Source organism: Panthera uncia, chromosome A2 (assembly GCF_023721935.1).
Source record: "Panthera uncia isolate 11264 chromosome A2, Puncia_PCG_1.0, whole genome shotgun sequence".
Lineage (NCBI taxonomy): Eukaryota > Metazoa > Chordata > Mammalia > Carnivora > Felidae > Panthera > Panthera uncia.
In genome coordinates, this window is record NC_064816.1 from 139221469 (window position 1) to 139246598 (window position 25130).

Sequence of the window (25130 nt, forward strand, 5' to 3'; positions counted from 1 at the left end):
CTTTCATAGAGACGCCCAGCATACAAACTGCAGCTTACCTAGGACCCCAGGTTAAGTATCACTGATGTGGTAACTGATTAATGCTTGGGGTGAGCTTGTTGCTACGGATACATTATAACTCTCTTCATTCTGTAGTTCAGACCTGCCTGGGCACATGTAATGAATAACTTTCACTCATGAGGCCTGGAGACAGTGGGCCTACTTGGATGGGAAGGAGTAACATGGGAAGCATGTGAAGACATAAACTGCGAATGTATGGTAGAGGCCCACAAACACCAAGCATTGTATTTCTCACTGGACATCACAGGCCGGTGGTCTTTGTTTTGGGTGTAAAAGGAAGGCAGCAGTATGGCAAAATGGATTTTTCTGGGGAAGTCGTGCAGCAGTGTGTGCAGTCAAATCAGCGTGACGTGCAGTATCAAAAGGGATTGAGCCAGTGAAAAGTTTCCTGATGTTGGGGCGCCTGAGTGGCTCTGTCAGTTAAGCGTCCAGCTCTTGATTTTGGCGCAGGTTATGCTCGCACGATTTGTGAGAGCTGGCTCCATGCTGGCAGCGCAGAGCCTGCTTTGGGATTCACCCCTCTCCCTCTTTCCCTCTCAGCTCCTCCCCCTGCTTGTGTACACATGTTCTCTCCCTCTCTCTCAAAATAAATATTGAAAACAAAAAAAAACCTGTTTAAGTTTCCTGATGTTATCTTGGAATAAATTGCTGAGGACCTGGCACACTAGGGTTACAAAAGGACCAAGTGAGTACAGTTAGGACGGAAGAGGGGGGCCTTGGTGGGTCCGTCGGGTGAGCATATGACTCTTGATTTGGGCTCAGGTTAAGATTGCACAGTTCGTGAGATGGAGCCAGAGCACGCGGTCCGCTTGAGATTCTCTCTCCCTCTCTTTCTGCCCCTCCCCTGTGCACAATCTCTCTCTCTCTCAAAATAAATAAACCAAAAAAAAAAAAAAAGAAGAAGAAGAAGAAGAAGGAAGGAAGTATTGGGTGTAGGTGATGAAGCCGAAGCAATTAAGAAACATTTTGGTTCCTAGTTACCGAGAAAGCGTTGTTAAAGGGAAATTGTGGATTCAGGAACTCCTGATCTCTCTCACTTCTACAGCCTCCCTTGCCTCATCATCCCCCTGCTACCTCTCTGTTATATGCCATTTCTATAATCCACCACTTTGTTTTCTTTAGATCTCTTTTATGTATGAAAGCAGTTGTTATGAAACTGTGTGGGAAGTTGCTGTTCCCCAGAAAAATTCACGTGTGTAATTCTACCCTTTCAGGGTAGTTTATAGATAGTCCCATCCTAAGTATGAGGCTCATTTAAGTCCCCCACTTAAGAACTCCTTTTTTTTTAAAGTTTATTTATTTGTTTTGAGAGAGAGCGAGCTAGTGAGCGAGTAGGGGAGGGGCAGAGAGGGCGGGAGAGAGAGAATCCCAAGCAGGCTCCACACTGTCAGCACAGAGCCCATTGTGGGGCTCGAACCCATGAAACTGTGAGATCATGACCTGAGCCAAAACCAAGAGTTGGATGCTTAACCAACTGAGCCACCCAGGCACCCCCACCCCCCCACCCCAACTTAAGAATTTCTGATGAGACAACTGTTTAATGATTGGGTCAGGTTGAGTCTAACTGTAAAGCCTTGACTTTCTTTGTAATCACTCAAAAATATACATTCAAAATAACAGTCTACCACCATTGATTTGGAATTAAGACCGTGGTCCGTTTATGGCACAGGATGAACTGTTACATGTCATAACTGCCTTGGAGAGGTTTGGGCCCTAGGTTTTTCTGCCTTAGCATGGAATCCCAAAACCTTAGAGCAAACTCTGTTCCTTTGCATCAAGAGTGATGATATTCTCTGGGGTGCCTGGATGGCTCAGTCAGTTAAGCGTCCGACTTTGGCTTGTATCATGATCTCACAGTTCGTGAGCTCGAGCCCCACGTCGGGTTCTGTGCTGACAGCTCAGAGCCTGGAGCCTGCTTCAGATTCTGTCTCCTTCTCTCTCTGCCCCTCCCCTGCTCATACTCTGCCTCTCTCTCTCAAAAATAAACAAACATTTAAAAAAAAAAAAAAGAGTGCTAAGATTCTAATCCTGTGGTGTTGAGGCAGTGGAGGTAATCTCAGTGTTCTCACCTGTCTTTGCAAAGTTCATGTTTTTACTTCTAGTAGGGAGATAGTAACATCTCATACATGAGATTTTCAAACTTTGCTGTTTAAAGAAAGGAAAGTGTTGGGGCGCCTGGGTGGCTCAGTCGGTTAAGCATCTGATTCTTGGTTTCAGCTCAGGTTATGATCTCACGGTTTCAAGAGTTCAAATCCCAGGTCAGGCTCTGCACTGGCAGTGTGGAGTTTGCTTGGGATTCTCTCTCCTTCTCTCTTTGCCCCTCCCCCAACTCATGCTGTCTCTGTCTCTCTCAAATGTATAAACAAACTAAAAAAAAAAAAAAAAAGAAAAAGGAAGAAAGAAAAAAAAATGTTTTCCAATGATTGGAATGGGATTCCTCTCCAATACTGTGGCTTCTAGAAGCACCCTAGAAAGCTGAGTTTTCATCCCTCTTCTGCCCTGTTACCCCTTTGTATGTATGTGGATATATACTCCCTTTTCCTGTCTGGTGATGATTTCTGTCCATTATCAACACTGCTTGGCTTTGCCATATTTGTACTGCTGCTTCTGCGAGGAGCAGGCTGTGTTCTGCCCCACTGCTTCCTTTCTCCTGGCTGGCCGGAGCATCAGCCTGCTTTTGTGAGAAAGCAGCTATTAAGCAGACACAGCAGGAGAAAGTTTAGAAGTCAGGAGTTTCATTCCTTGCCTAATGAAAAGGGATGTTGAGCTGTGGTTGCAGCCTGCAGGGAGAGGGAGAGGGAGAGGGAGAGGGAGTGGGAGTGTGGGGAGGGGAGTCGGGTGTTTGCTCTGTGGAGTAGGTTTCAGTGGAAGCAAACCTGCTATTTCACTACCGTCCCAGGTCTCAAAGACCAAGCTTCCCAAACCTGTCCCAGGGAAACCTGGTCACATGAGATGCAGGGAGGCCCCACTGAGAGGTAGTGACAGAGCAGTGGAAGCTGAATCTCCCCTTCATTTACCATTTATGCAGTGGTTAACAGGCAGTCATGTCACTGTCCTTAGAATCCTGTAACAAGATGTATGTTCTATGTCCTTCGGCAAAGAACCGTGGCAAGCCCGCTACTCTTGGTGTTTGCTCCTTTCCTCTTTGAGGCGCATACATGAATCTCTACACTGGGCACTTTCCCCGGATGCTCTTCTGAGAAGCTCTTGCTGTGGCATCAGGCTTGTCTGCAGGGATGCCTCCCAGGTCATTTCTGGAGCAGTTTGAGAACAGGAGCCAAAGCAGCCTCAGCACAGGGAAGGAGACCCAAGCTGAATTAGACCATGTAGCTAATTTCTCAGAGAACCCTCGTACTTTGCAGTCTGGGTCCGGTGCACCACATCCGCTTTAGAGTGCTTCCTAGGTGGGCATTATTTGACTCAGTGTTTACAAATTCTTAACTTTCATTTTGCCACTGTTTTCTTAAGAGCTAACAGAACTGTTGCTCAGTTTATATATAATGATGTTAAAATACTGCTTTCTTGCTGCCTTTTGAATGTGCCTGAAACTGATCTAATTTAGCACTCATAAATCTGGTAAGATTAAGCCTTTGAAGATTTTTCCAAAATCAATGTCTAAATGCAAATAAATATCTGATAGGTAGAACATAAAGTTTTTCTTTTTTTCAAAAATTTTTATTAATACTTAATTCTAAAGAATTTTTTTGTTTTTTTTTAATGTTTAATTTTTGAGAGAGAGAGAGAGACAAAGCATGAGCTTTGGAGCAGAGAGAGAAAAAATGGAGACACAGAATCCGAAGCAGGCTCCAGGCTCTGAGTTGCCAGCACAGAGCCCGATGTGGAGCTTGAATTCATGGATTGTGAGTTGATGACCTGAGCCAAAGTCTGACACTTAACTGAGCCACCCAGGCGCCCCAAGAATTTTGTTTTTTAAATGTCATATGTACACTATTATTCATGTGTTCTGGCTTTAGAGTACTATTTTTTCTCCCTCAAGCATGCTGAATCTTGGTTAAGTCCTGGATTTCTGCTTTGGGCACAAAACTACTTTGGGGTCACTAAAGGAAAACAGAATTTTTGGTTTATCACCTCACTGCTTTTGCCTCGAGAACCTTTGTTTTCTAACTTACTGCCCAGGCCGTGTTCTTTTTTCCTTGTAGTTTATGAAATGCTCTCCAGCCCCCTTGAAAGGCCACAAGTTCAGCCGTGCTGTCACATGAACCCGTCTGTTTATAGGGCAGGTCCATTTATTTTGGTTGTCCTTGTTGTTAGAAGAGGATAAGGCTGTAGGCATTTTGTGGCCCCAGAGGACTTGCAGAAGGCTTAGCAGGCCTCGCCTTAAAGGAAGGTGAGTTATAATCAGGGCTTGCCTGAGCTTGCCTCGCCTCACTGAGGCTTCTTGTTCTTAAGGCTGCTCCTTTGAGTGTATGGTAGCAAAATGAGGAGAGCCTGTTGGGGGCAGAGGCTGTATGCTGGACTTTGTGGGGTAGAAGAGTCACGTTTGTTGCTGGCTTGAAGCCACTGATTTTCCATATAACCATCCTCCTGTCCTCGGCCATTAGATTGCAAATCCCAAGGTTCTAGAAGCACAGCTTGAAAACCAGCCCCGTTGTGGTCACTTAACACATTCCCTAAACTATAAATTACTGGACTAATTTGCAAATGGAAAATTCTGACCCATTTGCAATTTCTAAGGCTGAAGCCCTGGATTCAAGTTCAAGAAGAGCCTTGGAAATTCAGGGGAACAATGAGGCGCTTTCATTCAGTTAGCAGCGCAGGTCAGAGTGACTGTTCTGCTTTGCTTTTCCTGTTCAACATCTGTACTTTCATTTCTTACCCTCTTCATGGAATAGAAAGTATAGACGGTATGGAAACCATTGTTCTTTCGGAATAGAAGGCGTTTCAGATTAGTTGAATGGGAGATCCCCAGGGTTGGAGGAAGGGGCAAGTGGTAGATGGTAACAGCTCAAGTATGTAAGAACTAAGACAATGCCACTTTGCACAGAGAAACAGCCACCCCATTTGATTAGTGTGATTTAAAAGTTAGGACCTAAAAGTAACCCCTGCTGAGTGCTGCCTTTGCTTCTTGTCATTAATAAGTGACAACCTGAGTGGGGGGAAGGTCCACTGTGGTTGCTGGTGTGTAGTGTGAAGGTCCAACATACTTGTCCTGGTCTGGGCAGTTTTCTCTGCACTTTGGAATTCAAAAACTCTAAAAAGGCTAGTCTGCAGAGTGGGTACACCCCCGAATCTCTACTTTTTATTCTCTAAACTCAAAAATGTTACTTGCTTTGGCCTGGAGTCTGGCAGTAGAGAGATAGGTCTTATCTAATAGTGTAGCGAGGTCTTGTTCCCTGGTCCTTCACTGTTACATGAGTGATCACACCCAGTGATGCTTAGGCTTCTGTCTCTGAAGCTACCACTCAAGGGATTAGGAGGTAAAAGATGAGAGATTGCAGCAAACCAACCAGTGGTCAGATGTGTGACAGAGTCCCCTGCTAAATCCGGTTATTATAACCTGTAACTGATTTAAAATGAGGCTTAATGTCAATTATGTAGCCTTTGCTAATTTTCCCCCACTATTAGAAATTACTTCTGTACAGTGTTTCTTCATTCAGGGCAACTTATCTTTTTACCTGGGAGGAACTTATTTCCATTAGAATTGGAACACTAGCTGCATATTTTGCATTTAAAATGTTTCATGTGATTAAACGCAGAGAGAAACATTATTACTTCTGTTTCTTAGGAGTGTGCTCTTCCAACTGATTCTTCTTTTGTGCCTGGAACAATGCCTTTAATTTGGAAACAAGTTCAGGAGCTCTTTCTGATTACCAGTCACACCGTTAGCTGAAACTAGCCGCCAACTACTTGTAACTGGGCTTAGCAGAGCAGGCTTGTCTTCTCCCCTCCACCAAACGCTCCTGCGGAGACCGGCTCCTCAGCAGTGTGCAGTGTGACTTGTGTGGTGATAGACCCTCCATGTGAATGACCTCTCTTCTCACCCCTTTTTCCCGCCCTCCTACCCCTTCCTGATGTGATTTGTATATTAATCGGGTTGTCTCTTCTTCCTTTACAGAGCTATTAAGAATGGCAAAGGACTGCATAGCAAGAAGGAAGTGCCTATCCACCGTGTCGCAGACATATCTGGGGTGAGTTGTGTCCCTGAATAGAGCTGTGTGGCTCAGAGGCGCCAAGAGCTTGGCTGCTTACTCACCAAAGGACTTCAGCTTATGTGTTTTCTGTAGCTCATTTGTTTTTAGACACAGAATGTGAATTTTTCCAGGGCTGCTGCTTATCATCTATGGAGATCCTGTTTTATATTCTGAAAAGGCAGAATTCAAACTAGGACATAAAACCTCCGTCTATCTCTTCACCTGAATTGGTACTGTGTTGCTTTTCCATTTTGTTTTAATGATTAGGAGATATTAGAAGATATTTCTTCCCAATTGTAGTAAAAAAAAAAAAAAAAAAAAAAAAAAATTACCTCCCTTTTAAATCCCTGTTTAATTCCCCAGATGACTGGAAAGTCTTACTGGGAAAAGGTCAAGTGTAGATTTTAGGACAGCCTTAAAAATTAGTTGTCATCTCCTTATGGCTTCTTTTCCCTCCGGTTGCTTCGAAATGGGAGGAAGGTGTGTGCTTCCTGTGAGCTAATACACACAGATGACACAGAAGGATGGAAGGCACGAATACTTTTGAGCTCCCAAAGGGCTGTGTCCAAATGACTACTCAGTGAATAGGACTTTACCCTTCCACGTTTAGGATCTCTTGACTGAAGAAGATACCTTTGTTAGTTGAGAGGGTTTATTCATTTATTCAACAAGTATTTGAGGGGCGCCTGGGTGGCTCAGTCGGTTAAGCGGCCGACTTCGGCTCAGGTCATGATCTCGTGGTCCGTGAGTTCGAGCCCCACGTCGGGCTCTGTGCTGACAGCTCAGAGCCTGGAGCCTGTTTCAGATTCTGTGTCTCCCTCTCTCTTACCCTCCCCCGTTCATGCTCTGTCTCTCTGTCTCAAAAATAAAATAAACGTTAAAAAAAAAATTAAAAAAAAAACCAAGTATTTGAATACCTGCTGTGTCTGAACTGCTCTGAGCACTTAAGGATGTAACAATGAACAAAACTGATAAAAGTCCTTACCTGCAAGTGGGAAAGGGAAACAGCAGTGTCAGGTAGCAGCAATGAAGAGAAACAGAACTGGGTAAGGGAAGAGTGAATGGCTCAGGTGTGGATTTCATCAGGTGCCCAGGGAAAGTTCGTTGGCTCATCACTTCACCTTCTGCTCTTGGGACACACACCATCCATTTCAACTCCACAGTAACTTAACAGTTAAGGAGGGGATCCAGGTCATGTATAGGGGGCATCACATCGCCCAGGGGAGATGACAGAGGAGCAGCTAGTAAATCTTAGCTTGCATTCTCAGGGAGCTTGCCTTGGGCACCCAGAAGAAAATACTCCTATAAACAAGCTTCTAGATCACAGCCTAGCCCACAGCAGTGATGGATTAGAGTGTATTATCTTCTTGTTATGTTGTGTTCCCAAGCCTGGCTGAGACTTTGCTTGTTGTTCCTTGTGATTGTGTATTATAAATGTGTCTGGCCAGCAGTCCCTTGCCTAGGTATAGCAGTACCACGTTCATTTTAAGCATTGGTATTCCGTTGAGCTTTTCTTACTCTGTAACCAGTCACTGCAGACTACAGAGTAAATAGTGTTCCCTGTGTTGAGTAGACTTTTGTTAAAAAGTTGTGCCTCTGCTTAATGAATGAGGTATGTTGATATACGTTCTTCGTAGCTAAGATTCCTCTGAAGCCCAGAAACCTGGTGGCTAAGGTGTATCTGCTAAGGCTCCTTGTTAACAGGTATGATTCCTGGCGTGCTGGTATTAGGCCTGTTTTCCCTGTGGCTTACCTTGCTGAGTTATTGTTGGCATATGTAATAATTGCTGCATGTGTCTCTTGTGGCATTCTCAACAATATTTTCCTTAATATTCTTTTGTTGAAGATGTTGGAGTAATCAAAGGGCAATTTTTTGGCTGTTCAACCGCAGGGAGAAAGGAGTTATAAATAATTGTTTTGGAAAACACAATGGTGACTCCTTTATACCCGGGCCAGATGTGCCCATCCAAAAACTTATGTCAGCTCTACACTTCGAGGCTTTCTGGAAGATGAATTAAACCTTGGGGATATTGTTCCCTTTTGGCCTGTGGAGTTCATGTTCTTGCTCAGATTTCCCACTGGCAGTGAGGTAAAGTCCTCGGCAGGTATTTGAGATGGAGGCACATTTGCTTCAGGGCTGTGCTTTTGGCACCTGCCAGCGTAGTGTCCTAATGATGTTTATTGCCATCTTTAAATCTCATGTTTATACCTTGTTGTGTTTTGGTGTTTTCTTGTGTTTTCCTTTTTGCAGCAACGGTCTTAATGAAACTTGTCTTCATTTTTTTTCTTCCTATTTTTTCGCTCCCCCCTTCCCAACTATAGCTCATTTTTATATATATCTTTATTTTCTTTTCTGTATTGATATTGGAGAATTGGTTTGTTCTTAACGTTATTTAAAAATACATGTGAGTTATATCTCCCTCAGTTACCGCATAAATAAAAAAAAAAGAGAAAGCTTGAACAAGTGGGAGAAAGTGAAAAGGCTGTTCCATTTAAATAGATGTCAGAATGACCTTGTCTGCCTCCATCACACATGATTCAGCTCTGAGTACAGGCTTTTTTTTTTTTTTTTTTTTTTTGTAAGTGCCCTCTGTAATAGAGGAGTTTTTCTCTGTTTCTAACCTCCTCTTCTTTCCGTCACCATGTTGTGTTAAGTATGTGTGTGTGTTGGGTTCCCTTGTGCCCTTTAAGTGAGATGAATGGCTTTTCAGCTTCCTGAAGCATGTTGGCCACGTTACTGTCCAACCGACAGGTGAGTGCATAGGGTCAGACAGGCAGATAGCTTACAGGTGGATCAAGACAAAACACCCCCAATAAGGGCAATGAAATACACGCGTGTATAATGGTTTTGTAAGAGTTTCTGAATCTTTTTTTTTTTCTTTTTTCTTTTTTCTTTTTAACTGGGTCTCTTTACCTTTCATTGCTCCCCTCTTAGTTGCAGGTCATGATAAATGGAAGTGTTTGTTGAGGTGATCAGACATGCAATATACTGCCAAAATAGCTTAGTATGATCCGATATGTATGCATAATGCCTTTTCTCATCCCAGTACACATCCTTGGAATGAAAACAAAAGATATATATAAGCTCATCACATTTTGTCTCCTAAACACACCCAAGAAATGTGCTATACAGAAGATGTTGCGTCATGATTAAATTTGTTCTAGGCTTCATGGTCTCCAGCTTTTAGCATTGAGTTTCTCCCATTGTCCATACCTCTTCTCTTACATTTTCAGAGATGGTTTCATCGTGTAAAAGTCCAGAGAGTATCTTAACAGGCCTTGTATGAAGACTCAGCACGTGTAAGGCCGCTTGGCTGACTTCCTGTGGTGGGAAGGGAGTAATCCCAGCACAGGAGTGGGAAGAAGAGTGTCTGCTTTGGGCAGAGAGACACTGGCCTCTGGGCAGTGAAGCCAGGAGGACTTTTCGTATCTGCTCCTTCCCGGGGCTGGACTGGATGCCTGCCTAGTGGCTACTTGACACGTTTTTCAACTTTGTGTTGTGCTCCACCATTAGAGCCTCTTGTACCACTTCCCATATTGTGACCTTGTTAATGGTTTTTTGATTTTTGTAAAATGTTGTTAGCTCCCAACTTTTGGGTGGTTCTTTTCTCTGTTGTTTTTTTGTTAATATGGGGATTCTTGCCATTAATGTCAGCGGAGTGCTGTATTTTCCACAAGGTACACGCATCTGTGGATACCACCAACTGAGTGAACCCCACCTTTTGGACAGGGGTTTGTTAAACTTGGCTTTTCTGCATCATTTGCATCTGGTTTCAGGGTAACCACTAAGGTAAAAAAATATGGCCAGTCTGGTAATTTGGATCCTGAAGAAATTACTAGTTTCCTTTATTTCTCATTTTTCAAGATGAAGGAAGTGTGGTATTTTAAGTCATTGTTGTCCTTTCTGTAATCCTCTGGTTTCCCTCGAGGCCAGGATGTTCCTATGAATTTGAAACCAACTAAGAATTTGACAGACTTGGCACTAGATCTGATTTGATTTGGAGGATGGTTACGTGGTGGTTATTTCACTTCGTAGGTTCGCGTTTTTATTCTTCGAGGGGTTTGTTTTTCCTTGATCCCATCTCCGCTCCCTCCCTCACGGGCAGACAAAAGTTGGGATGTGCGTGTCAGTGGAATATAAGGCTGTTTCTTATCTTAGGTTTGTTATTGTTTTTGCTGTAGCCTGCTCTGTAATAAATACGATCTCCTGCAGATACAGAATGTAAAACAGGCAATAAAATGGGGCTGGTGCATGGCTTACTGTTGTTCTGGTAAATCAGACAAATCAATTACAGTTCTGAGGAGCTCCTCACTCCTCAGGTTGCAGCCAGCACACTACTTCTTCCTGCGCACCCCCCTCCCCCCAAACTCCTTTTCCGTTTGTGCGGGACCAGTACTCAGTGAGTCACACTGTCTGTTTCCTCTTCCTCCATTTCCTGCCGTGTCTGTTCTTTCCTCTCTGGTGTGTGAGGAGTCTGGAACTCTGTTGACAGCCGTGCAAGATGACAGAGCCTGGGCCAGCCTCCTGTCCTCTCCAGTTGTACTTCTGCAGGTCCCTGGGTAGAGTTTCCCTTCTCTGAATGTCTCTGCCTCTTCATGATATGGGGTCATGGCAAGTCCTCTGTTCATATGGCTGTTGTTTGCTCTCCTTCCTTGCCTTCAGTAAAGCCCTGTGTCTTTTTTTTCTGTTAGCTGCTGCTGTGTTCACTTGGACTTTGGTTCCTTGCTCATGTTACACACGCACTTTCTTATAACCTCCTCTCTCCATGATGATTTCGTTGGACGTGCATAGTATTAATGATAAGAATTTCCTTAAAGCAGGGGCCTGGAATGATCCAAAGACTAGCTCTGGGGGTAGGAGGTAGAGGGTGAAATTTGGGGGTCCCTCTTGCTGTTCATTTCATCGTGAAATGAACACTTGGGGAATTGACCAATGAGATTCTAACTTGCAAATATAAAGGATCAAAGTGTTCCTTTAAAATAAATAAATTGGATTTTTTTCCAGCATCTCCTCCTGACCTTTCCCATCAGCTCCTAGTTTTTCAGTGCCTTTTTGTACTTGAATAGCACTGTCCTCTTTCCCTTGGGGTATTTAAGCTATCCTCGTTTTGTAAAACACTAGGGTCTCTTTAAAGAAGTAATCTTTCCCTAACTACCCATGGTGTTGGGCATCAGTGGAAGAGGTAAATAATAATATTCTTTTTGGCTAAAGAAAAGTTAAAACTGGTTTGTCCACTAAGAAGGTGAAAGCCGCTCCCATCACCCAGAGACTTTGTTAGTTAGGTCTGTGTTAAATTAGTTTCCCTTTCATGTCTTACTGGCCCACGTTGTTTAGATGGTATTCTTGTATTATTCCAGTCTTTTACAGCTACCTTTCTGTTCTGTCTCATCACTGTACCTTAATGGCACCATTGCTCATTTCTTGTTTGTTTTTTGTTTCAATAGCCCTTCCCGCTTTTACTCTCCCTTAGCCTCGAATTTTGTTCTGATGTCCCTTTTATACCAACCACACAAGGCCAAGGCCTATGGTTCTGCCCCGTGGGCTTCTGTGACCTGGAGGGTTGCTTAGCACTAGAGCTCTATTCACACGTAGCCATGGCCCCACAGCTGGGCTCTGCATTTGCCACCCTGGGGAAATCCCATAGATACCCTCCCTGTCTGCTGAACTTGTTCTCTAGAGCAAGCATGATACGCTCCGTAAATATGATGGCCCCTTGTGGGGAAGCCATGATTAGTCCTGGCGGTGGTTTCCCACAATTGTTTTCTCGCATCTCTCCTGTATATTTGGAAGCTCGAGTTGTTGCCAGTTTAGGGGAAGGCACTACTCCTCTGTCCCCTTCTTCCCCTATTCCCATTCAAGGTTCTTGAACTTCAAGTGGACTGCAGTATGCTGCTCACTGACTTGGATTCTCGCAGCACAGAAACCTGTACCGCAGCCTCCACAGCACAAGGTACCTGTGATGCCAGAGTGGCAGCTACTCTAGAAGTGTCTCAGCTACTAAGGAAGCGAAGGGTCTTTTCTTTTCTCTTCACCTTTTTCCTCTCCTCCCCTCCAGAGATGGATGTTGTTAAGGTGACCTTGATTGTGTCAGGGTAGTTGGCTTCAGCTAGCTGCTCTCCCTAACAGTTGAGGGCATCGCTTCATTGTCTTTTGTCCATTGTCCCTTTCAGCCATAGTCCTGTGTGGCCACTTCAGGTTTTTTGAAGCTCTCTATTCAAACTCCCCAGAACTGCAGGGGTGTCCCCTTCTCCTTCTAATGAAATTCGAAAGCAGTGGGCATCGGAGAGAAGCCTTTCTCAAATTGAACAAGTTTCTCAATAAAAACCTGGAAAGAAATGCTGGAATTGTTTCAAGACTGTATTTCAGCATTTAGCAGTTTGTGATGTTATGTTTAAGGCACCTCCTTTGACCAATTTAATCCACCTTTCACTGAGTTCTGTTCCTTTTATGTGTGCATCCATGGTTTTGTTAGTGGCGATAAGTTTTTTTCGTTTTTTGTTTGTTTGTTTGTTTGTTTGTTTGTTTTGCACCATAGGGCACTAAATTTAGGACGTAGTATCTCACCTCCTTTAGTTCAGAGTGTCAGGAGAGATTGTTAAAGACTTTGGGACAGGCACAACGATTACTCAGTATTCTTTCACTGGAATGCTGAGTTCTGCCTGGTAATTCCTTTGGGGTTATCTGATTCTGTCAAGTCTGCTCCTTTGTAGCTGGGCTGTTTTGTACCTCTGCGGAGAGAGAATGTAACTTGTGAAGGCCTGAGGTAATGCAAATGATTTCATTCTTGTACAGATGTGGTCCTGTACATATGACACAATTGATTTCTACCCTGTAAGAGAAATGGTTTCAAATGTTACATTTTCACCCTGTGGTCTTTCACTCTACAGTTTTGAGTCTTTAGAAAATTAATCTCGACATCCTAGTTGCGTATGTTTATCCAGTCCTCAGATTCTCTTTTGAGTAAGTTGTAATGTCTTATTGGTTCCCTCATTAATTAGTGGGTAAAAATAAAATACTTGATGTTTTCATTGTATATTTGTATTAAAGTCATGATTTTCCCTTTTTGAAAACTATTCTTTCAAGAGGGAAAGCAGTTGCAGAAACGAGAGAAATTAAAAAAAACAATTTATAAATTGGGCATTAAGAGATCAATTATGTGCTTTGAAAAGTCTTTGTTTTATTACCTGCTGTATACCTAGAAATGTGAAGTGTCCTTTGGTTGTGAAAGTAATTTGTTTAAAAAAGTTCTAAAGTGAATGTCTCTTTCATCTACAGAATGCCTGGTTCCATGCCTGTACCTTACTTGGCCTACCATTTTGTTCACCAGTAGGCTTTTCTTATAGAAATTTCAGGCAGCATGGCCAATTGAGGTGTAGAGATTGGACATTGAAGACAGGGCACAGTTTGACATTTGCTGAGTGTGTCCCAGCTGTGCAATTCAACACCTCTGAAGAAATGTTTGATCAAGTGACTTGCCCAGAGGTGGAACACTGTCAAAGACAGTCATTCTTTATTTGTTGCTTCTGAGAGTAAAGTTTCTTCTTTCCAAAATAATCACACTTGATATGTCACTGCACTGAATTCTGTTTTCAGGAAGTTTTCTGCCACAGATTTTTCTAGTTCCCTTCTGATTCCTTATTTAACTTATGACTTAACACATAGGAATGCATGCAACTGAGCCTCTTAGAAGCAGGGTCCTAGCCTTCAATCAAGTGTCCTGAGCTATAATAATGACTTTTTACTTTCTTCCTTTGTTCAACAGAAGGAGAAAGGGAATTGAGGAAGTTCAGGAGCACTTTTTTCCAAACAAAATGACTTCTCTTTCCAAAGGGAGTGGCCTGGAGCCTAGATTTGGCTCTCACTGGTTCATGCTCTCGAGTTTTCCCATTCTCTGGGTGCATGTGGATCTTGTTCTTTGATTCTATTTCATGGATCCAAATTGGTTAAATGAGCCCATTACAGGCTTGGCTAAATGAATGTTAGCATATTTTGAAGGCAGTTGATAGAATTTTTGCTTCCCAGGTTCAGGTGTATGGTTGGGTTGTCTCCTCTGTCCCATGGCTGCTGAGTGATGTGATAGATCTTGAAATGTTTCTGCCCAGCCCTGGCTTCACTCTCCACTTCACCATCATAACACTACTTAGCCCTAGATTGAACTCATTTTGCCCTGTGGCTGTTGCTTATATAAACATCTCAAAGTAAGTCATTTTTACTAACATAGACAATTGTGCTTACTCGTATTTTAAGGCTTTATTTAGCACGCTTCTAACATATTCCCTAGAGAATATGTTGTACAGAATTTTGGACACTCTTTGCAGTGTTGACGTCCAGATAAATATCCTTGAATCAGGGCTCAGGGTCGGCTTGAAATTACCTAGTAATTTTGTGCCTCAGTTCTTTAGGGAATGGTGTTTTCAGGAAGAAATGATAAAAATTCCTAATACGGTATCAGCTCTGGGAGGTGTCTGAGAATATAAGCTATTACCAAGGTTCTGAATTTGTCGTTCTGTTGATAATATATTACTGCAGCATGTCCAGATACTTTACCCACTGTAGAGACCATTTATTTTCTTTTACGTCATATGCAGTCTGTCCCTGTTTCAGTTTCTCCATTCCGACTGACTTTGTTATTAATTGGCATTTCTTGAACAGCATTTCTTCTTCTGGGAGTGCTGTCTCTTCTCTTCTCCTGACCATGCCTTTCTCCTCTTCCACGGTATCTCTTTTCTCCCAGGCAGTTTCCCCTTTTTATCCTCACTGCCTTCTGATCATGCCTTTCTTTAGCATTTCCATAATCACTCATTACCATGATATTGTGTTTGTTGGTGTATCGATTGTTAGCTATTCTCAACCTGACGCGTGCAGTGGTTTTCCTCACTCGTTTCTAAACTCCTAAGAAGGGAGATCTTTTTTGCATCTCTTCACAGAGCCTAGTTTAGATTTGATTTGCCAAGCAGTGACCTAAAGCAGTATGATACTGTTTTGGGAAAAATATGTGACCCTGGCTACTAGGTATAAGGTTAACTGTGGTGGTTAGTACCTAGACAGGCTAGTAGCAAGAGTACAGATTTATTAGAATATAGTGACGCTATGGAGTCATGAGCAGTAGCATGGGTCCAATATCTGATCGCCCAAGCTCAAATCCTGGCTCCATTCTTATTACTTTGCCACCTTGAGGAAGTTATTTAACCCCTCCATGCTGTGGTTTTTCCACTGTAAAGTGAATAATGCCCTTACCTCAATAGGTCACCGTGTGATTGAATGTGTTAACCCATGCAGAGTACTTACAGCAGTTGACGCAATGAGAGCTCAGCAGAGGGCAGTGGTTCACATGGTGGTGGTGATTATTATTAAATTGTTGAGCATGCTGTTGAGCCTATAGAAAGTCCTCTATAGAAGATAACTACCGTCATCATCATCAGTTGTATTCTAAACCCTTATCCAGTTCAAGTCCCAGATCATAGCCCTCCCTCTTCTGAGTTCTTTTACCGCCTCTTTATCTTTTGAGACATTTAACATATGCCATCTGGCCTGTTTTTTAAGTGCATTTGTCATGTTGAGTCAGTGAATGAGTGATCAAACAATAAGTATTATATTGAGTGCTTCTTATGTGTCAGACACAATGCTGGGTGTTAAGGACATAACATTGAACAAGACAGTTACAGTCCTTATAAGATGTACATGATTCTTTCTATAATTACAGTTGTGCTAGTAGTGAGTATGTGTGCTCAGGGCCATAGCTTATTCAGTGTGGTCAGAAAAAATCTTTTAAGTGATTTAAAAATGAGGCCTTTTAAGTGATTTAAAAATGGGGTGTCTGGGTGGCTCAGTCAGTTGAGCATCTGACTCTTGGTTTGGCTCAGGTCATGATCTCATGGGATCGAGCCCCACATTGGACTCTGCACCCCGAGCGTGGAGCCTGCTTGGGATTCTCTCTCCATATCTCTCTCTCTCTCTCTCTCTCTCTCTCTCTCTGCCTCTCCCCCCTCTCAAAATTAATAAATAAACTCTAAAAATGAATGAGGCCTAAAGAAGGAGTTTTTCAAGGATCTTGTTCAGAGCTAAAGAATGAAGAAACTATGTACGGGAAGGTCCTGAGCTAGGAAGTTGCTTGGGTTCAAAAGGCAAGGCCATTATTGCTGAAATGTGAGGATTAAGGTGATAAATGATTGAAACATTTACAGTTTATGATCCTTGAGGAAAAATTTTGAAATTTCTCTGAAGAATCACGAGAAATCATTGACAGTGGAGTGGAGTAATTAGGTCAGCATTTTATAATTATATATCTTCCCCTCCCCCACCCCACTGCCCTCACCTTAGCTGCTCTGTGGAGATAGACTTGAACCAAGAGTGGTGTTAGGATGCTGGTTACCAGGGGTAAACAACTGGGTGTCACAAGACAGTGGTTGAGGAGAGATAAAATTTGAGATCCAGTTTGGCAGTAGAACTGGTAGAACTTGACCATTGCTTGCATCAGGGCAATGAAACTGGGTGTCATGTGTGAGCACCCTAAATGCTCTGAGTACAAATAACTGGTGATCGGTGGTGCTGCTTTCCCATGTGGTAAACATTGATGGTGCAGATTTGGGGGGAAAATTAAGAATTTTTGGACGTGTTAAAGTTGCGGTACCCATGAGCCATTCACATGGTCCAGATCCCCGAAAATTGGCCTGCGCTTCATGCATGAACTTACAACTGTTGGGGATACACACACACACACAGACACACACAGACACACACACACACAAAACTCCCAGAGAATATTAAGAGAAGAGTCCCTAGGCCAAGCCCCTTGTTTCCAAAATTTAAAGATCATACATGGTGGGGGGAGGCGGGGGGCATTACCTGCCAGAGAAACTTGAAAAGGTGGTTCCTGAGCTGTCAGAGGAAACTCCTAGAAACTGAGAGGAGAGAGCCTTACAACACAAGACTTGATTGTGCTGCTTCAAGGTCAAGAAAGATGAAGGTTGAGAACTGTCCAGTGGATTTAATAACACCAGTTACTGGTGATTTTAGAGCAGTTTCTGTGAAATGAATGGGCATAGGGAATAAGAGCTGATGTCCTCTTAACTGGACTATCCCCAGGAACAAGGTCTTACAGCTCTATGCTTTCACTTTTAGGAGTTTCCTAGGAATAGTAAATAGATAAATGTGTATAATGATGGTGTCTGTGTAGTTTTCAATCAGTGAGAAACGCAAAGCATTCATAATTACATATGCTCTCATAGAGAAAGACAGGACAGTGATGTGAGGTCCTCCAAATTTCTTCGGGTATCTTGATCAAAACTCTTTGAATTCTCTGCCATCACCCATGCATTCTGGGGTACATCGTTTCCATTGGTAGGTTAGATCCTTAGAGTCTTACTTCTAGAATCCCGATACAACATCCACATGTGATTACGTCATCCCAGGATTGCATAGTCACTAGGGTAGGCAGGGTTAAATCTGTAATTTTCTTTGGGAAGTATTAGAATTCTCCAGTACACTCAAAACACTACATTTCTTTTTTTTTTTTTCCTTAATGTTTATTTATTTGTAAGAGAGACAGAGAGACAGAGCATGAGTGGGGGAGAGGCAGAGAGAGAGGAAGACACAGAATCCGAAGTAGGCTCCAGAATCCGAGCTTTCAGCACACAGCCTGATGCAGGGCTCGAACTCACGAACCGCAAGATCGTGGCCTGAGCCGAAGTTGGATGCTTAACCGATTAAGCAACCCAGGTGCCCCAAAACACTATGTTTCTAACTACCCTTTTCTAAAAGAGTAGTTTCATTATGACTTAAGCCTTTTATCACTTGAGAAAAATGTTGAATTTGGCTCAAAAACTGGAGAGACAGTTATCTGATCTGATTCAGCTCTGCCCAGATAAACTCACAGTCAGCACTGAATGTTAATTTATTTTCTTTTGAAAACAAAAACTTACACATTTTTATACCACAAATTATGTGTCAAAATTTTTGGCTTTAAATGCAGCAAATATGTTGGGGTGCCTGGGTGGCTCAGTCGGTTAAGTGTCTGACTTCGGCTCAGGTCATGATCTTGCAGTTTGTGAGTTCGAGCTCTGCGTCGGGCTCTGTGCTGACCGCTCAGAGCCTGGAACCTGCTTCAGATTCTGTGTCTCCCTGTCTCTCTGCCGCTCCCCTGCTCACGCTCTGTCTCTCTCTGTCTCTCAATAATAAATAAACGTTAAAAAAAAAATTAAATGCAGCAAATATAAATAAGCCAAAGGAAGAAAATGACCTGTACCACTACTCTAAAAATTGAAAATTTTCAATAAAAATACATCTATTTACCAAAATGTGGGTTTATGTTAAAATTTCTTTGTTTTATTCATAGTTTTTTTTTTTTTAATTTTTTTAAAATGTGTATTTACTTTTGAGAGAGAATGTGTGTGCAAGCAGGGGAAGGTCAGAGAGAGGGGGGAGACACAGAATCCGAAGCAGACCCCAGGCTCTCAGTTGTCTGCACAGAGTCCTAAGCAGGGCTCGAACTCACCAACCATGAGATCATGACCTGAGCGAAGTTCTATGCTTAACCAACTGAGCCACCCAGGGGCCCCTAAAAATTTTTTTTTCTGCCCACTTTGCCCCTTTTTTAAATGATGTAAGCTATTTTTAGGAGAGAAACTTTAGTGCCTTGAACAGTGCCTGGCACATAGTAGGTGCTTAATTACTTTTTCCAGGGGCGCCTGGATGGCGCAGTCGGTTAAGCGTCCGACTTCAGCCAGGTCACGATCTCGTGGTCCGTGAGTTCGAGCCCCGCGTCGGGCTCTGGGCTGATGGCTCGGAGCCTGGAGCCTGTTTCCGATTCTGTGTCTCCCTCTCTCTCTGCCCCTCCCCCGTTCATGCTCTGTCTCTCTCTGTCCCAAAAATAAATAAAAAACGTTGAAAAAAAAAATTTAATTACTTTTTCCAGTAAATTATATTTTTCCAAATGAATGTCTTTTTGAACATATTTTTAATTAATTAATTAATTTATTTTTAATTTTATTTATTTTGGGGAGAGTGCTAGCAGGGGAGGGTCAGAGAGAGGAGGGTGGAGGATCTGAAGCAGGCTCTACACTGACAGAAGTGAGCCCAGAGTGGGACTCGCGCTCATGAACTGCAGATCATGACCTGAGCCAAAGTAGGACATTTGACTGACTGAGCCACCCAGGTGCCCCTTGAACCATGCTTATCATGTCTACCTGGTGTTATGTCTTCTTGATACACTATAATTTATTTCATCAGCTTAAGATTCTGGGATATTTAGTTTATTTGGATTGTTTTTGCCTTTCATAAACATTTGATTCCTTTAGCTAATTTATAGTCTGTAATTATTTTCTTAGAACAATCCCATCAATTAGAAACTTAAGCAAAAGGAGAGCATATAGTTTTTTTTAAACATTAGCATCTGTAAATCTTTTTTGAGTAAAATGATAGGTTTTTGGTTTGATACATTCTTCTTCAAAACACTGATCACCTGTCTTAATTATTAATAAATGTTTACTAGGGCACCTGAATGCACAGTCAGTTGAGTGTCTAACTCTTGATTTCGGCTCAGGTGATGATGTCACAGTTTTTGAGATCAAGGCCCTCTTCGGGCTCTGCACAGAGCGCTGAGCCTCCTTGGGATTCTCTCTCTCCCTTTCTCTGTCTCTCTCACTGAGAATAAATAAACATTTCAAAAAATAATAAACTTTTACCAAATTAGTTGCCATTTCTCTCTGTGTCTCAAAAACTAGAACTTTCTCTTCCACATTTAAAAATTATCTATTTTTGTTAACTCTTTTAAAATGTGGGTTTCAAGAAAACAAATTAGACCTAATAAAAAAACTTTAAGATTCACTGGATCTAAATTGGTATGCCTCCAGGCAGAAATGTTCAACTTTAGTCCTCTAATTTTTTATAATATTTCTTTTGATTTTAAATTTTATGTCACAGGTTGCTGATTTTTTTCTGTCCCCTATTTTTTTCTGAAGTTCTTATCTCAGGTGGGGTAGAGTTTAGCATGCCATTAATTTCCTTACCCCTGAGTTCTTGATTTGCCCATGAAATGAAACCTGTGCTTCATTAGACTGTCTTTTAAATTCTTTACTCTGCACATAGTATTTTAATTATCTCTCAAGCCATTTTCTGCTTCTGTAATAAATTCTTACCTCTTGCCTATAGAGACTTTGGAAGTGATAAAAATTGATCTGAAACTTTTAAAGAAAAATATATTTCAAACCTGTTATTTTTTTTCAATGTTTATTTTTTGTGACAGAGAGAGACCACGTGTGAGCGAGGGAGGGGCAGAGGGAGAGGGAGACACAGAATCTGAAGCAGGCTCCAGGCTGTCAGCAAAGAGCCCAATGCAGGGCTCCAACTCACAGACTATAAGATCATGAGCTGAGCCAAAGTCGGACACTTAACCGATTGAGCCGCCCAGATGCCCCCGTTAGTCTTTGTTTTTAGTCTTGGTCTTATAATTGACATCCAGAACAGTAGACTGGTTGGTGTGCTTTGTTCTAGATTCTCATTGTCACTAACCATGTGTAAGCTGTGTTTTTAGATCAGTTGCATGTCCTTTTTCCAAAAATGTTCAGGATGTCTACTGTGGTTTTCCTATAAAAAGAGTCATCACTTCATTCTTAGAAAAGTAACAGCACAGTGTTTTTTTAATGTAAATGGTCTTTTTCTGTTATCATTGGTTGTGCTTATTTTTACCAGTTTAAAATAGAAATGGCACCTTTATATTTTTAAATTTTAATACTTTATTACAAATTAGATGTCTACAATTCGGATAAATAACATGTTTTTTTGAGAAATATTTAACCTGAAAATAATTGGAAGATAAGTCTTCCAGTGTGTTAAGCTCCTCTAGATACCTTATTACTATGCTGATGGATAACGAAAGGAATTTATCTGTTGACTCAGAGTACTTATGAAGAGAATAGTGTTTCAAATGAGCAATACTATATTTACTTACCTGACCTCAGACAGTGAAGACATTTTTATGAAATACAATTATTATTATTATTATTATTATTATTATTATTTTAATAGAAAGGAAGTAAACCAAGAAAGAGGAAGTTGTGGATCTAGAAAATACAACCCAGGATAGGATGTGAAGGGAATTTCCAGGGTCTTGGTGAAGAGAAGACCCAGGACATCCATTGTGCCGCAGGCCCCACAGGCCACCTTGCAGAAGTCAGCAGGAGGAAGGAGGGGAGTGGGGGGGGGGGGGCTGTAATGTAACAAAGTCTTAATGAACACTGAATATCGGTTTAAGAAAAATCGTAATAATTTGTTGGGAAGTTAGAATATGGAGAAGTGGGAAAAGGGGTTGTTCGGGATGGGGGAAAGAAGGTGGGGTTTATTTTAGAAACTTTTCTGGACCTCACAAATTCCAAATCATAAGTTTGAGATAGTTCTGTGGACCGGCAGACTTGAGGAAGGACGTTCCTTGGCACGCCGCCTCCATGGGCTCCACACCTCATCCAAGTTAGAGAAAGTGGATTGAAGGTCAGATAAAAGCAACCTTGGGTTGTTGATAGTTTATTCTAATTAGGTAAATAGTTACTTCTCCCACCATCTGCTCTTTCTATGCTAAACTTACAGTCCATAAAAGAAAAAAGTCCTGTAGAATAAGCCAAGGGCGTTGTATTTTCTATTGATGATAAAAATGCAGATTTTTCCACTAAAAGGCAATGACTTCATTTCTAAAGGTTAAATTGAATGGTTATCACAGTATAATTTTAGCTGGTTAAATTTGGGAAATTGAAAGTCATTCAATAAAAGAATAATCTCTGAGCCAGTATAGAATTCTCATTTGATAGAGAATTGGATATTATTTTATTCACAGTAAGCCATATCACATGATTTTATTTCAAGGTAGGAAAAAAATGTCAATGGAGATATGTAGTTAGTAGTACTTTATTTGAACAAAACATTTCCTCTGTATAGCCAATTGAGGATGACCTCAGGCTTTCCTTTAGCTATTACCCAAGAATTAATACTTTCTTATGCTGCTTTTGGGAGACTGATAAGACTTTTTTTTCCTTCCTGTAACCCCATGATTTGTCTCATCTAAACTATTTTCTGCTTGAATTTTTAAAAATACTTTCATTCATTGAATAGTTAGATAAAGTAGTTTATCTGAAGCATAACAAGTGTTTCATTTTGAACTGGTTACCCTGAGCTACTTAACAAATTCGTTGACTAGGGAAAAAAGTTTTCTTAAGTTAAAAATTAAAATATTTCATAGTCTAGGCCAATTTTTTCATTTTTAAAATTTGGGTATAATTTATATACCTAAAATGTATCATTTGTAGTATCTAATTCTATGAGTTTTGATAAACATGTACATTTTGAGAACCAATGAATACATGTAATCATCACCATAGTCAAGACAATGGAACTATTGCATCATCCCAGAAAAATCTTCTGTCCCCTGGGAGTCATCCTGTAGCCCTTCCCCTAGTCCCTGGTGGCCGCTGATCTACTTTCTGTCCTTACAGCTTAACTTCGTGACATGTCACATAAAGGGAACCATGCTTTTGAGATCCGTCCATGTTGTTGACTACATCCTTGTTACTGCAGAGTAGCATTCCATTGTGTGAGTGGGCTGCAGCTGGTTTCTCCATCCCCTGTTGAGGGAGCTTAAAAGCTATTTCCAGCGTGAGGTGATTACGGATGAAGTCCAGACAATATTCTGGGGCTCCCTAATCTATTTCTGTAATGCGACTTGACTTTTTTCTCAAGTTAGGCTGCCATGATTGTCCATCAGAATGCTGCTTTGCCCATTTTTCTTCTAAGCACAGGCAGTGTCTTCTCATCACCAAGCACATCACCAAGAGCTGCTATCTTTTATCAGTATTGGACCTTTTGGGAAAAAAAATAGGTGGTAGACAAGACCAAGCAAATAGAAATATTTATGGACACCTGTCCTTTGCAGGGTTCCTGAGGGCGACAGGCACATCCTTAAAGTTTCAAGTCTGATTGCAGAGAAATATCTTTTCCTCCATATTTGGGACATGAAGCCACACTTGCGCTGACATGCTCTGCGGCTTTCGTACAGTTTGAGAAGTTCCTTCTGCCCTTTGATCTGTCCTTGGTTTGCAAGTTTGGAAGCTTTGCTTAGCCGGGTCGTCCTAACGTAATAATTGGTAGAGGGGTAAAGTCAGGGAGGAAAACGGAAGGTTGTGTTCTCTGTTGAGGGTGCCACCCATTGGAGCACCAGCCTCCTGAGCTCAAAGCTGTCTTCCAGCTCGGTGCTTCTGCAGTTGTCCTCTTGCTTCATGCTCCCAGGAGTGGAGCCCAGGGCACAAGACATTGTTTCTCCTGCGCTCTGCCATGTTGGAGGCCTGAGTGAGGTTTAGTGCCAAGGAGGTAAATAGTGTGAGAAACTATAAACTACAGACAGCACTTAATGAAAGATTATTGATGGCCTGGCTGTAGCGCCTTTTTTTTTCTTGTTTCCTTATAATTTTGTGTTGTAGTCAAAGTGTTTTTCTCTAGGTTCTCTGCTGTGTTCACTTCATTCCTGTTAAACTTGCACCTCACTGATGTTTCTGCCCCCGGTTCCCTCATACACACCTCACCAAGAAACATCAATAACCAACCAGGGAAGGTTGGTTGCAAATTTTAAGTGCTTTGTTGTAATGTTGGAGCTGGATGGCACTCCCAAGTATCTCCCCCGGGGCCCCATTTTTATCTAGAGATTATCGCTCTGTACGTACAGCTGCTTCCTCACAGAGAACCATAGCCTCATTCTGTGAATTGAAACGTCAACTGCGGCCATAGAGCCCAGGTTGTGAGAAAGAGGAAGAGTGTGGAGTGATGGATGACTTTCTTGCCCTTCTAGTAGGGGATGTACTACTTTTTTGTCTTCCACACAGCTGCAGGAAAAATCCTCCTGGTGTGAGGAGCCCTGAAAAGTTCTATATCTGTGGCGATGCGTTGTCACAATATGCCTTGAAACGTGAGTGTGCTTGGATCCTGTCCTTAGCTATTCTGATCTCCCTGTTCTTTTTTCCCTCCGTATCTGTTACCTGTTCTTTTGTATACACAGATTCTGCCACTTCAGTATTATGATTGGTTGCACCCAGACAGCATTGTGCTCTGGGGCCCTTTAGCCCGCAGAGTCCTCCTTTGCTGGAGGGGGCGAAAGTCAGGCAGCTTCGGTCAGGTTGGTGGGCTTCTTTCAAATTGAGTTGCTCAACCGCTAGTGGAGCACCCCCTCGGTACCCTAATAAGCTCTACACGTGTTTGTTTTTAGTTCTTTTTGCTGTGATGTTAATCTAAGAGCGACTGTGATGATGAAAACCAATTAGCAGTTCCCTTTTGAGACCTGCTCACGATAATCCTGATTAATGGTTAACTAATAGGTTTACTCTGATTCCCATTTCCCTGCACTGTTTTGTGTGTTGGGATGTTTGCTTCTCGCCAGTAACTGTTACTGTTAATGCCTACTCTATGGATATTTTCAGTGGAAAAATCCTAGAATTCACTTTGCTAAACTTCTAGTACAATCTGACAGCCTCAACCCTGTTCCAGAATTCACAGAACTTCGATCTATGTAAATTGTGCTCTTCTGGGATGCAGAGGCCACGGGTGTCTGAGTAGTGTACCGTGGAGCTGTCCTATGCCTGCCATGCCTCTGCCTTGCCCCTGCCTTGCCCCTGCCCTCTTCTGCCCCCAGCCTGCCCGCTCTCCCAAACTTGATAATTCATTGTACTAACTGATCTTAAATGTGTTTGCTTACACAGCGCAGGTACTTTGTAGAGACAAGTTGCAGTCTAACTGCTGAAGGGAGTTTCTTACAGGCATTGACATATGTGCCAGCACTTGGAAGAGGTTTAGCCTTACGGGCCGGAAGTGAGGACAGCCTAGGAGTATATAATGATGGTGTCTTTATAACCTTTCCCTCTCCCTCAGGGTCATCCTGCCTTTCTTTG

The 25130-nt window shown here is 42.2% G+C and overlaps 1 protein-coding gene across 2 annotated transcripts in view; it reads left to right on the forward strand.

Annotated features, from left to right (window-relative positions):
* SND1 (staphylococcal nuclease and tudor domain containing 1) overlaps positions 1-25130 on the forward strand; it is a 423895-nt gene that overhangs the window by 243099 nt on the left and 155666 nt on the right. For both annotated transcript variants that reach the window (XM_049642985.1, XM_049642986.1), the window contains one exon: positions 6137-6209. In XM_049642985.1, coding sequence (XP_049498942.1) covers positions 6137-6209 — 73 coding nt within the window. The remainder of the gene's footprint in view (positions 1-6136; positions 6210-25130) is intronic.